The sequence below is a fragment of the Haliaeetus albicilla genome, chromosome 9 (genome assembly GCF_947461875.1).
Source record: "Haliaeetus albicilla chromosome 9, bHalAlb1.1, whole genome shotgun sequence".
In the NCBI taxonomy this organism is placed as follows: Eukaryota; Metazoa; Chordata; class Aves; order Accipitriformes; family Accipitridae; genus Haliaeetus; species Haliaeetus albicilla.
In genome coordinates, this window is record NC_091491.1 from 5,405,752 (window position 1) to 5,423,014 (window position 17,263).

Genomic DNA, 17,263 nt, shown 5'->3' on the forward strand with positions numbered 1-17,263 from the left:
TAGATGATTCCCTGTGTTTTTTCTTTATCTTTCCATGTTCCTGGAGAAATTTTAGTGTAAACACAAAATTAACTTCTAATATTGCCCAGTAAGAAAGAACAACTGTTTCAGGAAAAGTAGTCTTTCTTTAATCCTACTTTCAAAAAGTAATTCAGAATTTTGTAGGAAGGAAAAGTTTTGGATGCTGAAGTATTTCTGAACATTGCATCACAGTTTGCAAAACATGTTTTCAAATTATGGTGTATAGGTCACAGCATTCATTTGGGTCCTTTTTTAGGCTGTGTTCACTTCTGGTAACACTTATAAAACATATATTCACTATACAACCTCATATGACCTCCTAATGTTTTAACCACAATTGAAACATCCCATATACTTACACTGCCTTGGGTTACAGAATCCCCTCTTAGCAATCACGGGGCTTCTGTCATAGAAGTCTATCAGCAGGGCAAGTATTTTTCGTCTGTCTAAGAGACCAACCTAGACAAAAAGATTACAATTGTTTTTTTCTTTGGTTCTTGGGACTTACATCAACATTTGCAGCACTACAAAGGCACAATTACCTAAGAATTACTGTGACTGAAAATTATCCATTACCAGAACATCAGTACAAATTTCAAAGCAGTTAATTTCATTTCATAGAGGCAAAAATTTCTTCTCTGGGCTTCGCTGGAACTCCTCATACCTATCACTTTGCAGGGACATCCTCTTGCATATTCTTGACAAATTACAGTTGGTGGTTGTAACCCCCTCTGCCAAAGGAGTTCTTCATGTAAAGATCAAAGCTTCGACATTTCATACTTTCAGGACAGACACTGATTGCCAGACAGTACTGCAGAAGAATTTTCACATATTGTGGGCTGTGCTGTATTATGTTAGTGACTGCACATTGTAGTTTGGTTTTGTGCCCCATCATGTCCTTTGAAGCATTATGTATTGGCAACTGCCTGGGAAAATAATTAGTCCAAAAATCTGAGCTATTATGACAACCTGCTTAATTTCCTTTAAAAATCCATACACATTTGATCACAGAGGTGAGAGAGGTATCTGTAGTTATAGTGCAGAGGAACATGCAGAGTTTATTGCTCAGAATGAGTCCTTGTTGCTCAGAATGAGTGTATACAGACAGTAAAACCAGGAAAAGACAATTAAATGGTTCATTTCCAATCAGGAAATCGTGAATTTAAAAAGTAAAGCAAATCTAAATGATGGCAAGTTTTCCATTTTATGATGAATTCCTGTTGTCATTATTTAAGTCCTACCACCTTTGTAATCTCCCTCCCATTAGGGAAAGACAGTAGTTAATTAGAAAACAGATTTACTTGAGTTCATTATTTGTAACAAGTAGCCTTCCAACTAAATTATTGATTTCCTTTTCCCATTTTGCTCTTAGAGTAAAGACTGCAAAATGTAAAATTCACTGAGCTTTTAATTCTTTGTGAACTTTTCCTGCCCTTAGGCTGAAGAACTAAAGGAAGAAGTTTGCTGCTCTTTTCTGGAAATGAGCTCAAGATGACTGTGTTGTTTATAATCTAAAACCATCATTAATAGCATCAATGTTTAGGAACAGAGGACTTGAAAACAGCTGAGAGATACCCATCGTTTAGTGGAGAAGTGCCTCCCAGGGAAGCTAATACTGAAAACTAAGTGAATAAATCACATTTTCTGTTACTACAACACTTTTACTGTAAAGGGAATTGAAAGCTTTTGCAAATTCTGACAAAGGATCAGAACTGACCTGTAACTTGTTGTCCAGTCCAGTTTTAGTGTTTCAGACTCTGGTATCTTAATTCCTGCTGGTAAAAAAATGCTGGAAATTACAGCTGAATTTCAGCCATGTGTGGGTTTGGAACAACAATTGTCATCACATAAGTCTGTCCCTAAACTTACAAGATGTAGGGCCTGATTCCCAGTATCTTCATCTTCTTGACTTTCATATACAAATATCTTGCACATTCCCATGCAAACATTTCTTTATGCTGTTTGTTTTTCAGTTGAATATATCAGATCGGACTCTGCATCCATTTAGTAGATACGCAAACACAGAACATGTTTTTGAAGACGTTACCAGATCTCCGCGGAATATTTGGATTCTCCATTCAGTATTTCCATTACACATACTTAATTTTCCCTTTGAATTTCCTCAGCTGTTACTCGTCACAATCATCTGCTGGTTGCCCTGAAGCTGGCAGCAGTAATACAAAGCTTTGTTTTATTAAAAAGGTAAATCAATGAATGAAGTACTATTAAAAAGAAAACAATGAAGTATTATTGAAAAGAAAATAAAAATGTTGGTTTGGGATTCAGATACTTTTTTGTCATGTTAAAAAAATGTACTTGGAGGATTTAGATAACTCAGATTCTAGAAGAGGTTTTTTGTGATTTAGATGAAATAATTTTATTTTTATATATTGCTAAATATAGTAAATTCCTTTTCAGAAATTACAGAATATGAATTAGGGGTATATTTTCCAACTTTTTTTTTTACATTTCCAATTTATACAGATTTGCCATTCTACCAGAGGTTCCTGTTATCTCAGGACACTTTTCCTTACAAATTACCTTGGGAGGAACATGTCACAGTAAAGCTATCTGTAGAAGAGAGGAGCATTACAACAGGACCACAGTCCCACCCCCAGTTATGCTATCTTTCGGTGTTCCTAAATTTACTAGCAAAGGTCATGTTTCTTTGTACTTTGTGTGCGACTGGGGAGGCTGATGAAAGATTCCTGCCCATCAGCCCTTTGTACTGAGTCTCGTCGGCAGGACAGGTACGGCATCCACTAGAAATAACAGCAGACCATCTGTGTTTGTACAACCGCCCAAAACTTGTCTCCACTTTTAACGAGTGCCAGCTTTAGTGGCTAGAGAGTTGAAACATGTTGACCTAATTTTCTTGTCACCTCGATATTGGCAGGTGATGATTCTCAGTTGTTTTCAGCAATGTTCCGTGATCTATGAGTAATTCCTTTAACAACACAGACTAAACCAGACTTGCCATTTAATCAGTGATAGGTCAGTGTTTAACCGCTTGATTGTTTTTCTGGAAATGTGACGTGTATATCTTGAACACCACAGTATGCTTGTTAGCGAGCAAGATGGGCAGAAGAGACACTCAGAAAAGGTCATGAGAAAGCAGACTTTGTTGTTGCTGTACTGCAAGGAAAGTAATCAGAAGTGTCTCAAACATCATTAGTTTGAAAACTCTGACTAAATTCAGTTACCTTTAAAGATCCCAAGCTTAAAACGTCCCTGAAAATTAATGTAGATTCTGGTATAATGTATAAAAGAAACTATACTTGATACATGTGAGCACAGAGAGACGATAAGCTTAAAATTCACAGAGCAATAGCTCTTTCTGGGCATTAGAGCAGTAATTCAACTGTGTTCTGGTATTGTCTTGGAAAGTTTCTGCTTCACTGTATAGTCCAGGCTGTTCTTGCTGAGCTGCCATCCTTCTGGATGCATGCATTTGAAATCATAATAATGATCATGTGGATACCTTCTAATTTGACTGTAATTTAAACACTGCTTTCTCAGCTCCCTGGCCCTAATTGCAACTCACTGAGGCAGCCAGCCACACTCACCATGCAGACTGGAATAACTGCCTGCTACCAAACAAATGTAAATTAGGAACTGAAACAACTGCTTTGCTGTGCTTTGCAGAATGAGTACTACAGGTAATGGATCACATTCAAGTGGTAGAAGTCCTTGGGTTAGTTTGCATCTTTTATCTTCCCTGTGGGCACAGTACGGCAGGACTTATTAGAGCTATACAAAAGAAACCAGGTCAGGTTTAAAAGAACTGCATGGTCCACACTACAGTTTAGTGAACTCAATTTGCAGAGCAAGGCTACCTCAGAGGCTAGATACAGCAACCATGTTTGTGCTCTGATCATTTCTTTCTGGGCAGTGATGGCTTCTGTGCTGATAGCTGCTCACTCTTGTTATGTTGTGCTAGTATTTTTGGCTCTTTGCCTCTGAGATTCCACTGGGATTAGTAGCATGGAGATGGTGATTACTGCCACAGAAATAATAGGAAGAAAGTCACATTAAAAAACATGAAAGGGAAAGAAGGGATCCTTTCAAAATGCATGGCAAAGATAGGACTCGACTTTATATATTACTCTACCCAGGAGGATCCATCATAGCTCTTCTTGACAGAGCAATAGGAAAATGAAATGTCTTCTAGCTAAGAAGTAGACACATTTCTTTCCTCATCCCTGAAACAGCAGCTTGCCTGCTATTCTCTCAAACACACCATTGGTGTTGAAACGTGCTCTGTAATTCCATTCTCTTAGAGGTAATGACATTATTAGCATGACATTGTAGAGCACAGTTCATTCTGGGTAGGCATGCTGTAAACATCACTAGAGGAGTGCTGGATGGAATATATAATTTATGTAGGGGAGAAAACTGTAAGATTATGGCAACCATTTGCTGTGTAGTAGCCAGCAACTGGCTATCTGAGGTACTCATAACAAGTACCATACTTTTTGGATGAAGCCCTAGTTTTTAGCAATAGCTTATGCCATTGATTCTTCAGCTCCTGCAACTTACTGGTTTTCTGATAAGTCTAGCTTTTTTTTTTTTTTTTAAAGGTCATGCAGGTGTATTCAGAGGATGACAGATAGAGTTTAGAGCTGCTGAAAACCAAATTATGGCTTTTGAGTTCCGTTTCCAGCTCTGTAACTGACTTACTGTATTTTAATTTCCTGTCCATAAACTGTGGTTGAAGTTCACAGTACTTTTCTCAGAGAGGTTGTAAAGATAGATTATTTTGCATTTTAAATATAAACTATGAGATTTATTGATAGAAGCCCTAAAGGTGTATAAATTAATGCAACATAATTAACACATTATATTACTATTGTGCACATTTATTAAGGTCAATCTATATCAGGTTATCTTTGCTGAAATACAGCTGAATAGACAAATTAGCACCCAAACATTCTGAACGTGCTGTGGGAACAGGTAATGACCAGAAGTACTAAAGAGCGTAGCTAACTTCTCCAGAATCATCAAACTTCAGCCCCAAGCCATCAGGTTAGGTCATTTCATTACTAATTAGCTATCAGCTCATAGGCTATTGGCTATATCTGTGTCTAAGAGCTATGAATTTGAAGACAATGCAGCACTTATTTTTCCCTAAAATAATGCCGAGTAAGCACAAAGATAGTATCTAGAGTCATGAAGAATAAAAAGAAAGCAGTGACCCAGAGAAATACCAAACGGGAAGCATCACCATATTGAAATTAGGTTGATTGCTGCTTTGCCTACCTTTCCATAATCACAATCTAGGAAGAGATCAGCAAACATTTGCCTCCACGTATCATGTCTTATTGCTTCTTGGAAGTCATCAGCACACTGACCGAGATGCTTCAGGATTTCTTGGAACACGTCATTTGAAAAATGTTCAGTGTAGGAATGGACATACTATGGAGAGAAAGCAGCAGTGTAAATGGTTAGCTTTCTTCAAGTATTTTCACCTTTATTTGAGCTCCTAAAAACCTGTTGCATGCAATGAAATAGATAGGAATTTGTAGTTGAATCTGCTAACATAATGCAGACTTGGTGCCTGGACGCTACGCTGCCTACTTCGTTCTTTCTTTCAGAAGCAGCAATATTCTCCAAATAAGCCTGGGACACCGCTGTGCTAGGCACTGCACAAACACATGTTGAACAGTTCCTTTCCTGGCCCAGAGTCACTTATCACGGTGAGTGGTTCACAGATGCTGGATCAGAATCCCTCCTATGAAATGTCATTGCTTAAGCTAGGTTATCTCAGGGAGGATATAAGTCCTCAATGGTTTTCTGTAGCATTTAGTATTCCTGACTTTACTCCCAAGGAGGCATTTTGAGCCATTATTTTTTGCAGAACTGACAGTCACTCAACTCTCTAATGCCACAAAATGACCATTGCCCATGATTTCAGTGTTTAGAGAACCAGCCTGGATACAATAAAAAAGGAAAGAGCCTTTTGAAAATGAGCCTGCTGTCACCTAAGTAAGTCCCCTGACACTGGGAATACTACTGACTCGAGATTTATTTTAAGTTCAAGCCTGGGAGACACTTTAACACTTTGGATTTATAGCCATGTGGTTTTTATGAGCAAAAGCAATATGGTTCTAAAAATGTGGTGTGCATGACATAAATAATAATGGCCATCAGAACAAACCACAATCCCAAAGCCTGTGCCGAATTATTACAGCAGGTTTCTGGAGCCAGCCACAGTAACAGGGAGCCCATACAGTTAAAAGGAAGAATTTCCAAAACACAGAATGTTTCCCATTATCCCATTTTTAGAGTATGGATACCTGACATAAGTGCTAGAACGTCTTGGACTTGTTGAAATGCCGCACAGGCATTAACAAACTGAAATATTAATATATGTTATTATTATTCATGTCTATATTGCATAATTTCCAAATATATGGGACAAGTGGAGAAGAGAGGAAGAGCAGAAAAGCAGCAGCCAATGGCCTGAGGGGTGGCTGGTGGGAAAGGCGAACTCCTAACGCAATGTGTGGTTTTTCTGCATTTCAGCATAAAAAGAGAGGCTGTAGGTGGGTTGGAGAGAAGGTGGCAGATCTGGGGCTACATGTATCTACTAGCTTTTCAGAGCTATTACCTGGAGCCCTGTGACAGATGAACCTGAAAGATGACAGCAGTTGGGAGGAGGCAGGTTGGACAAGCAGCTTGTTATTTTGTATGTCATCTTGATGACACATCCAAAGGCTTGTGTATTAATACTGCTGTCTAACAGCTTCACAGAAAATTTTTTAGTAGCGTATGTTCGGCTCTGTGGGCAGGAGGAACTATCATAGTCATAAGCTTTTCTTAGCTGATGTGTGTAAAGCACTCTACTGTGTAAAGTACTGTACACATAATAAGCACACATATATTTATTATTAACCAAGAGATTTTGACACCCATCAGAAGAAAGCTGGCACACGTCCTTCTTGCTATCCGGTGTGAGACCTCACTGTAGTTTGTGAACACATTATCATCAACAACAATGGATCTTTGCTTTTTGTTCCTACTGATCTCAACAGAAATCGAGTAAGCCACGTGCAGTCATGGAAAATAATTTCACCTTTAAAGCCTGATTCTGACCTTATGAAGGCAATGTGAGTATTTCCCTTGGTGTAAACACCTTTGTGTCAAGACTGCTGGGGGGTCTGCATGTTAGAGTACAAAGCCAGTGAAATAAACTATTAAGGACTGGTCCCTGGGATTTAAATGCTTTTAATATAAAAGACTCCACGAGCTTGTCACGAAGGATGTAAAAATACAACAGCCACTCTTTTGCATGTCCGAAAAAAAACCCCAAACCCCAATAACAACGTGTGAGGTCTCTCTACTGAGTTTCTAACAGCCTTTAAGTAACCCAAAGCTGTACTGAATTCAAGGGGAAAAAAAGCGCCATTTAATTTTAAGGTCCATTAAAAAGCAATGCTTTCCACATGTGAAAGGGCCTAGACCAGTGTGGAGAAAGATCATCTCTCTTTCTGATTTTGGTGGATGATGCAAACTGATGAACAAAGGTAAATTGTAGCTGAGGATTAGAAGCAGTCCTGTCCTGAGAGCAAGGCCTGTGATTATGGAACAGTTTCCCAAGGGAAGTGATGAAAGCCTCATCATTTGATTCAATTAAAAGCGGGCTGGAAAAAGCATAAGAGAATATATTCTGAGAACAATGTTGCACTGGCTGGTAAATCAGACAGCTTGACAGTCCATGTCTTTTGTACTTCTGAGCTCTGTTGTAATATCTTTAACTGAGTTAAAATAAAGAGTACACAAAATATATTTTAAAACATTTTTCTAATGCTAATGGAGCATGAATTCATTCGGTGCTTGTACATGTACCATAGGGGTTATGGATTGATGCTTCGTTGCAGTGACAAAAGCAATTCTCTGGGCTCCCATTATCCACAACAGTTTTCTTAATTAAATGCAGTTTTTCAGAGGTTAAATTTAAAAATACCTCATTTCATGCTTAAAAAAAGCCTTCAACAAGTTATCATAAAAATGCATCTCTGTGCAAAATACGAAACATGTGAGTCTCCTGAGAACGAAGAAGGCACAAAAATCACACATGGTTGCTTGAAATTAGTCTCTGCACAGCTGCTTTATACTCTGTTTTTAATTATTGTAACAGCACCCACTAGCACTGCTGCAATTGAGGGTCTGTCATTATTTCTATTCTAAACATCCCTTTTCACAGGTTTAATTACCCAGCCATAAAATTTAGCTCTGTCGTAGGTAGAAATGGCTGGCAAACTCTTGGCCTGGAGAGTTTTTCAGTAAATATAGTTTGAACAGATTGGGTTGTTTTCAAATTGATGAAGAGTAGAGTAATGGAGTGAAACTTCCAACTACATTTATTGATTTTGGTGAGTTAAAAGCACACTTCTGATGTTTCTCAATAACAGCTTTTGATTTTAAAACTGTGTATTTTTCAGCCTGGTTATGCTTCTCACACATTTATGACACTTGTTGCAGTTTGGTTATGGTTCAAGCCAGTAATGGTTCAGGCCAGCAAAGGTTCAAGGCAAAAACAGTAGAGCTTCTCATCCCAGTTCATCACTTGTTGGGTTTTAATGTGGTTAATAGAACTTAATCACAAATAACAATACTTCGGGGACAGTACTAATTACCTCAGGCTAATGGTTGTATTGGGACACCAAACCTCCCTTGAGCAGCCAATGCACAATCTGAATTCATAAGTGATTCAGGGCTTTGGCATTCTAGAAAGGGACTGAGAGGGATGTCCTAAAAACCACTGCTTCGAGGGTAACTTCTCAGAAAGCAGCACAGGCTGTGGCTCTGAGGAAAACAAAATACTTCCCCCTTGCCGGCGAGAATGGAAGCGTTGTGATAGCAGAGGATGGGTATGGGGATGGACCATGAAATGTCCTGATACAACCAGTTACATGGGATGCTGGAGGAGTGAAGCCCTTCACTTACTCATCTTAGCCATCCCCAGGGAAATGCTACTAGTTTGTGATAAACATCATATTCTGAATCGGATGCTCTTATTTAATTTCTCACCTCTGTGAATTCATCTATGTTTACTTTTTTTTCCAATGTCTCTACGATTTCCAGCTTCCTGTCACAGATTGCTAGTAAAAAATGAAGGGATACTGGTTTAGAAAGCATACAGTTGTGGTTTAGCATATTGTACACATTTTTTTGCACACTGTATGTTACATTAACTTTCTTCTCATGCTGGATTACATTTATTTGAGGTTATCCTACACAGTAGCTGAAGCATCTGACTGTATAGAGGCTACCTAAATCTGATTCTTACATATTTCTCTTGCTGAGAATGTGCACTTACCTATTCAGAACTGTATGGTCATATTTATTCTTGACATATGTTGGTGCAAATTGCAATGACTTTAACGGTACTTACAACTAATTATGTGAGGGAAGAAATTATTCTTTATTTAACAAGCAGATAAAACTGCCTTAGAATTCTGGGGACATGGATTCTGCTTTGCAAGAGTGGAATCTGAAAATCGTAGTAATTTTCCCAAGAAGATCTGTGGGAATATTTTTACTGATGACAATATTCAAAACTATCTTTTGGTCAGCTTCTGGGCTGCTATAATGGAACTGAGAAGATATGTCAAATGTCTACATAGATTTCTGAATGAGGTCCTTGAGCACAGACATACTATTTCTGTCGGGATTATTTTTCTATTCTTTCTTCTACAATATATCAGGAGTAATGAGAAAATTCACCATAGAATGCATTTCTCTCTTGTTGGTTAAGACATTCCTAAACTGTACATTATCTTTATTAAACTATAAAACAAAGCTTAATGTTCCTTTAGTGTATATTGGATGCTATTAAATGAAATAAATCAAGAAATGGAGCCACACTATTAGTGAAATATGACATAAAGCACCTCCAGCATCTGGAGAGCAAGGATCTGGACAGAAACTTTCTTCTCAATCTCACGTCCCAGCATCTGTTCACACTCGAGAACCACAGCCACCACAGCAGGAGCACAAGGGCTGCGTTTGGCATTCTCACAGCATACTACCAATATAGGACGATTACTCAGAGGAACAATTCTGTAATACAGAAAGGGCTGAGCAAGGGCAAGCTCTAGGCAGAGGTGACTCCAGCAGCAAGCAGAAATGCACTCTCGAGGTTCCCTGCTTATCATCCCATCCTCCAGCAAAGGCAGATTCGTTATTATTGATGATTATTACAGGCTCTTGATGTAAAGGGCTGGCAGCAGGCTGTATGTTGCCACTTCAATGTTCCTGGCTCTATCTAGTCAATTATCATTATTCGAGGAGGTCAAGTGTAAGCTATATAAAGTGGACAGGAATTATGTAAATCTGTCTGTGCTGATTGCTCTGGTACAGAGGGAGGCCCTTGTGCTATGTGTCACTGGCATGCCAGGGACTGGCAAAGGGAAGAGCTAGACAAGATGGGCTATTTGTTGGAGTGCAGGGTAAGCTTCAGCATTTCCCCTGAAACTATAAGAAATAACAACACTGTCAGACTTTAATTTTGTTGATCCTACCTTTCCTCCACACCTCCCAGTATGCCAAGCTGCCCATGGGGTTTCCAAGACCCCCCATGAGATGAACACCATCTGATAGGGCAGGTGAAGGAGGAGGTTGTTGTTACACTGATTCTTAAAAACAGTGATAAGCACATGGCAATGCCTGGCTAGTGCAGGACGTAAGTGGAAAGCACCTGCATCTGATCTTTTTATCTCTCTGAAAGATTTAAACTTATTTTCATTCTTTTCAAGATCATATTAATGAATCACATGGTGGTTCAGTCTCTTTCCAATCTGTCTGAAGATTTGTGGTGCATATCCTAGCTGGTGTAACTACCCTTAGAGAGTGTTTCTCTATTATCAAATCCATTTGCTGTTTGCTCACAGTTTGCATCAGAATTCAGACCACAGAAATAAAACTAAAGGAGACACATCGAAAACTTACCTTTTCTCACATCTATGGGAGCAGAAGCAATGACATCTGGAAAAGACCTCAGGGCACTCTGAACCTATAAATCAAGGTAATAATAGTCAAAGGCCTGTTTCATGCAGACAACGGTAGGCAATTACTAAAATAAATCACCCAGAATAATCAGTTGTACGGGCCAGCCATGCTTCTTACCACACATAGGTGGGCCCTGTTAAATGTAGACCTTGTCTGTGTTGTGCTGTGTGTAATCACAGGCCAATTTCCTAGGGGCCTTGTGTGACTTGTAAGAAAGATGCTTGTGCCAAGAGATGTATGACAATTACTGCAAATCGCATCTTTTATGAGCTGCAGTATCAATTTGTATGAGTCCCAGGGGTAGAAAGAAGATTTAATGGAGGCCACAGAAAAGCAAGGGTGGCTGCCCCAGACCGTTTTAAGGGGATTCTGAGGGATAATCAGCTGCAGAGAAGGACATCCAGTGATGAGGTACATATCCAACAACCTCAGGAGTATCTGAGTACCTTAGGGGGCATTTAGCTTCCCAGGACCTCTGTGAAGAACGCATTGCAATCCTTCCACGTGCTTGTGGGGAATCAGTGCTTGGTGAGGCTAAGTGGTAGACAGCGACATGCACCCTGACCCTAAGGGATGTCAGAGCCATTACCCATCCTTGTGCTCCACGCTGCCATGCCAGGGCAGATGACACTACCATAATCTTCCTTTTCCTCCTATCTGGAACAAGCATAGCAGTGTGTTAACAAGGATCTTGCCTAGTTACCAGTGCAACCGGTATTCTGCCACTGACATCCACTGTCCACTCCTTGAACTGAATTGCCAGCACCTCCTTTCTCATCTCTTTCACCTGTGACTTCATATTGTCCACCTGCTCCCTGTCCTTACGTTTGTTCTTTGCCTCCACCTTCATCCTGGCCAGCCTGTAGGACATGGGAATATGGTTTATAAAGATACCATCATAAACATATTTAAGATATATAACAGATTAAGCCTACCCTGCAGAACAAAAGGAAAGGAAATAACTTCTTACTGAAATTCTTGTCCTTCTAGTACAAGCAGATTTTTTTCCAAAGAAATACTTGATGTTTGAGGCACAAAATTATTAGTGTGACTACTGGACTAGATATTAGTAATCTGCTTTCCAGAAGGCAGCTCCAAGGAGGTGAGAGTATTTATATTCTGACGTGTATCATCTCCTGAAATCTAGTGTAACTATGAATCTGAAGAAATAACCTCTGAGTGTCAGATACGTGCTTGTGGACAGAGCCTCTTGTAGAGTACGCAGTAGACATTTAAGGGAAAATCATCTGTACATCTCTCCTAGTTTGTGTAGTTTCAACAGTGATAAATTTTACCTTCACATTTATAGTAGTATTAATCATTTATTGTGTAGATGTCCTTCAATTTCCTTTCAATTTTAGCAGGAAGAGAGTTGCCTAATTTTGCTACACTTGATTTACCAACAAAATTGCATCACTATGCATTTCTCTCAAAGCCTAAGTACCATTTCACATAAGCACTTCACTGGCAAAGAACAATGTTCAATGAAATTTCTTAAGCAGTGTCACACAATAAAGTCCTTACTGCCTCAGGACAGGGATAATACACCAACCTCTGTCATTTTGAACACATGGCGTCTGCAAGCTTGGACTAAAAGTACCTCCCTTTCTTCTTCCTTCCGTTTTCTTTGCTTCTCTAATCACCCAGCCATGTTTTTCCCAATCCTCCATTTTGCACAACAAAACAACTGAATCAAATTGATCCTGTAGAACTCATCTGATTTGGTTTTGACTTTGTTCATTTATGAAACGGAAAAAAAAAAAAAGCCCTTAGGAAGTTCAAAACACTTAGAGCCAAAGGATCAGTTCATATGGGGAGCACAGTTCCTGCTCACGCGGGCTGCTGGAATTGTCTGCATTGAGACAGCTGCCCTGCTCACCTTTGCGGCTGTCCCTTACACCCTCTTTTGTATTGCTCCTCTTTTGTACCTGAGAACACACTAGTCCAGAAACTATAATTTAACTAACGATTTCTGCTCACTTCTTCCCCCTGTTTCACACATTGTGAAGATGGGCTCATCCTGTCCCTGCTCTCTTCTGTTGCTATGGGGTCATCCTAGACATTATAAAACAATGATACTTTCTTTAATGAATAGAAAGGCCTGTTCAACACGTTACACCAATACATTTTGATCACAGTCAGTTTTATCACTAGGTGCTTGTTCTTCATGGCCACTTACCACGGAAGTTTTTTAATGAATAACTGGGTTCCTTAATCAGTCATGGGCCTTGCACAAGTGCTTGCTGAGGCAGTTCAGCCACCGGCACTTTGATAGCGGGGAAGGGTAAAACAATTTCCTATCTTCTGACTCCTCCACAGACACAGCAAAGAGCAGGTATGTAACAGGTACCAAGCTAAAAGGACTAACAGATTTTTTCTCCAATGTATGCTACAGACGGAAAGAGAAAACCAGACCATTTCCAGCTGCAGGTCGTCCTCAGGAGCGCTCTGCAAGCTGAAAGCAGAGCTAAGGCCATACTAGGAGTTGACTCTGGCGATTAATTTGGGCAGTGCCCAGCACACGTTACAGTGCGTGCTGCACCTGCGCTGTGCTGCAGTTTTGCATTTATTTCCAGGATCCTAAAACACCAGGCAGCTGCATCCTCTGCCTGGTGTCCCTGGAGCAGGACAAAATGCTTCCTCCCTAGACAATAATGGCAAAACAGGCTATAGCAGCGCTGGGCACCCGTTTCAAAGTGAGATCATTTCAGTATTAGACATTTCCAGAAAAGATGAGATGGCAGTGAGGGTGACTTGTCCCTGCGGAATGAAACATGTTTCTTCAGGAAGACAGCCGCCTAACTCCCACACAAGGATGGGTGACTCAGACGGAAGGACTACCATTCCTGGACAAATAAAGTCTCTGTTTCAGGTATCAATCCATTTGGATGAGGAATTTCTCCCATCTGTTCTCCTGCATGCCTTGACTCACGGTCAGGTGGCCGTTAAGGAGAGACCGGAGGAAGCCTGAGGAGAGCTCTCTGAGGACTGGTAAGCTTTAGGTAAGAACCTGTGGTGAAATCCTGCCTTTCCTGAAGGTAATGTCAAGGCTCCTGGGAGATTCATTGGGGCCAGAATTCCACTCCTCATCTTTCTGGTGCTTATATGAGAGATTTTGAGCACAGACTGGCATCTCTCGTAACATTTTTTTCCTGTTTAGAAAGCCAGTGACTGACATTAGGAGCCTCAGTGCTACATGGTGTCGGTAAAATCCTCTGTGCTGCTGTGGTTTAAGAATCCTATGCAAATCCCACAATACAGCCATCACAAATATGTAAATCCTGAGCTGCTCTGAATGCAAATCCCATGATACTACTACCAGCGGATATGCAAAACCTGCTACAGCTATGGCTACATAAACCCCCGTGGCAGAGCTGTCTACAGAGAGATTGATTTCTACAAGTCTTGATAGCCACTTCCTTTGCATCAGGTCTCATAGCTACAAATTGAGAACCTGTCTCCAAATGTAAACATAGACTTAACAACCAAGGCCAAGATAACAAGTCACTGGTAGCCAACACTTTGCATTCTACAGGCAAATCTGACCTCTCCAGAAATAAGCTCTGATTCACAATGAAAGCGAAGAGTATTTTAGCAGGAAAAAAAACCCCAAACCCAAAACCAAACAAAAAACCCAACCCAAAACCCCAGGAAATTTTATGTATTTTAATTCAATTTCTTTTGCAAAATAAAAATGATATATGGTTCTGAACTTCCTGCATCCAGGTGTCCTTCTGTGAAGCAATATGAATGGTGAAACAGTCCCCAAAACAAAGGTGTGGCAAGGCTGGCATCCTAAACATTCCCCCAGAACAGTCTGTGCTTGAGTGAAAGCTCACTGAAAAAGAAGATGTTTCCCCAGATCATTTGTTTCAGTGGACTGGCATTTAAAAAATAAAAAATAAAATTGAAAATCTTTTACCAGCTCCAGTCGTACTACTGTATGTCTGCTTATGAAGAAAAACCAAAAAGCTGAGCTCTTACACACTGACCACGATCAGTCAGTTATAATTTCTTTTATCTGTGGGGAAAAAGGAGGTTAAGTGACTGTATGAAATTCACTTATCACACTGCTTTAGTTGTATTCACACAAAGCATGTTCCTTTGAACTGTAACAGTATGTGGAGTAGAAATGTAGAGAGAGAAACTCAGAGCAGTAGAGAGAGATTTAACACATTCTTTTATTCATTATAGTACCGGGAACTTCAATTATCTTCATTTAGAGTTTATGCATAAGACATGTCAACATTTTACTTCCCTAATTCCTGACACTGAAACCCTGAAACCAATTTTCAAGCTGTATGTACTATTTATGCAAATAGAAGAGACAGCCATTCAAATAGAAGTCATTATTCTACAAACACAGATATAGTATAAAGTGATCTAGTAGTGAATGAGTAATTTTGACATAATTCACAATCACCTCTGGGCCATCTATAGACACAAATGTTCACTTCTATATTTTTCTGAATAGAGCAATGAAAATGAAAGCATTATTGTTCACCTAATGCACTCACATTCTAACCTTAGCGTATTGTAAGATGTCATGGAACCCCCTTCCAATATTCAATAAATATTACACTAAAGCACTACACAAAGTGCCTACACTTGCCTACACAAAGGTAGGCAAAGCATCATATTACACTGAAATACACCCCAGAAATAAGCAACATAATAAAATACAAACCAGTTTCTACTTTAAAGGGAAAAAAGAATCTGAATGGAAAGCCTAAGTAAAAATTCTAGGAGAAGAAGTTTCTACAATGTGCCAGGACGATATTATTGTTGGTTTGGTCAAGAGAAACCATTCTGAAGGAGGAAAAAAAGGTTTATTTTTATTAGGTTTGGAAGAATATAGAAGAAATTATCTGAAGATTCCATAGACCTTTGATACTAACAGCTGTCCTAAAGAACTGCTGTCACTAACCTAGACCGGTTTGAAAGCAGTTTGCATTTCACGTATGTAATTAAGATAGAGTCTCAAGAGGAATTATATACTTGTGAAGGGCAGAATATGCCTTAAACAGGAATAACTAGTGTTTCATTTTGTGTGACATGGTCTGGCATTTGTCTTGCTTCTCGAGTTTTTATGGGAGACAACTACCATCTCTGGCACTGTACTCCACAAGGTTCATTTTGTTTGACACTTTGCCAGCCAGGCTGCAGTCACACCATTCCTTTTGTAAAACAGAGACCAAGACACCAGCTCTGGTCTTGTGACCAGCCACACTTTGAACTCTCTCACCTCTCTGATGTTGTACCTGGCATCTCAGTTTTTAGCTCCTCTGTGACCATCTTCATTCCTCTCAGGTATGGGCTTGGTTTTGTAGAAATACTATACTGAGGATTATGTCTCATCAGATATTCTCCAAGAAAACAAATGGGATTAAATTTGGTTGGTTCTTTGTCTGGTGAAAGCACATTCTTTCTTTCCACTTCCATTAACAGTTTTTCCATTCCTGGGATTAATGTAGGTAGGAGTTTGTCAAGCAAATAGATGCGTGTATCTAGTGACTCTTTCTCTTCACTGAACCACTCTTTGGACAGCCAGTCACAGGGTTCCCTCTTCTTTACCTTTTCTTCTTTTGCCTTTTGCGCACGAATCATCTTCACCTTTGTCTCCTGCAGACTCAGACACCTCTGCTGTACTTTTTCATAAAAACACTCTTTCCACAGAGCATAATTATTAAGACATGGCAGCTCATCATTCCCCTGGTTTCTCTTCATTTCTGTGGCAGTCATATTCTTACCTCCAAGTTTGGGATGTTTTAGACCTGCAGTTTGGGCTGCTGCTTCTGGCTGAGCAGCCATACTTCAATCACTGTGACACAGAACAAAAGCAGCATGTTATATAATGCCAAAAGATGCAGCAGTGTCCTAGCAGATGACACAGGAAGAAAGTCTATTGTTAGGAATTAACTAATATTCTTTTTCTATGTTCCTTTTTATTCTGTTACTGCTGCTTTGTACTCTTAAAAAAATACAGGCCCTTTACTTCAAAGATCAGTAAATGATTTATAAAGATTAATTATGTATCACAACAGCCCGTGGAGACAGAGCAACTAAATAAGTGTGTTCCTTTCTTACAGGAGAAGAAACTGAGACACAGAAGAGAAGTGATTAATTCCAGGTCACTTAGACACTCAGAAACCAAGCGGTGAACAGTGCTCGGAAGTCTTGTCCCCCAGTTCTAACCAGTGGATTCCTCTTACCCCTAGTATCATTATTT

At 39.6% G+C, this 17,263-nt stretch overlaps 1 protein-coding gene across 1 annotated transcript in view; it reads right to left on the minus strand.

The window, feature by feature from the left end:
* EFCAB5 (EF-hand calcium binding domain 5) overlaps nucleotides 1–17,263 on the minus strand; it is a 43,044-nt gene that overhangs the window by 17,574 nt on the left and 8,207 nt on the right. Inside the window, exons 4-9 of the mRNA XM_069791142.1 lie at nucleotides 16,280–16,855; nucleotides 11,738–11,894; nucleotides 10,975–11,038; nucleotides 9,055–9,125; nucleotides 5,281–5,436; nucleotides 381–480 (exon numbers count right to left, since the gene is read on the minus strand). Of these exons, the coding sequence (XP_069647243.1) occupies nucleotides 381–480; nucleotides 5,281–5,436; nucleotides 9,055–9,125; nucleotides 10,975–11,038; nucleotides 11,738–11,894; nucleotides 16,280–16,845 (1,114 nt within the window). The 5' untranslated portion in view covers nucleotides 16,846–16,855. The remainder of the gene's footprint in view (nucleotides 1–380; nucleotides 481–5,280; nucleotides 5,437–9,054; nucleotides 9,126–10,974; nucleotides 11,039–11,737; nucleotides 11,895–16,279; nucleotides 16,856–17,263) is intronic.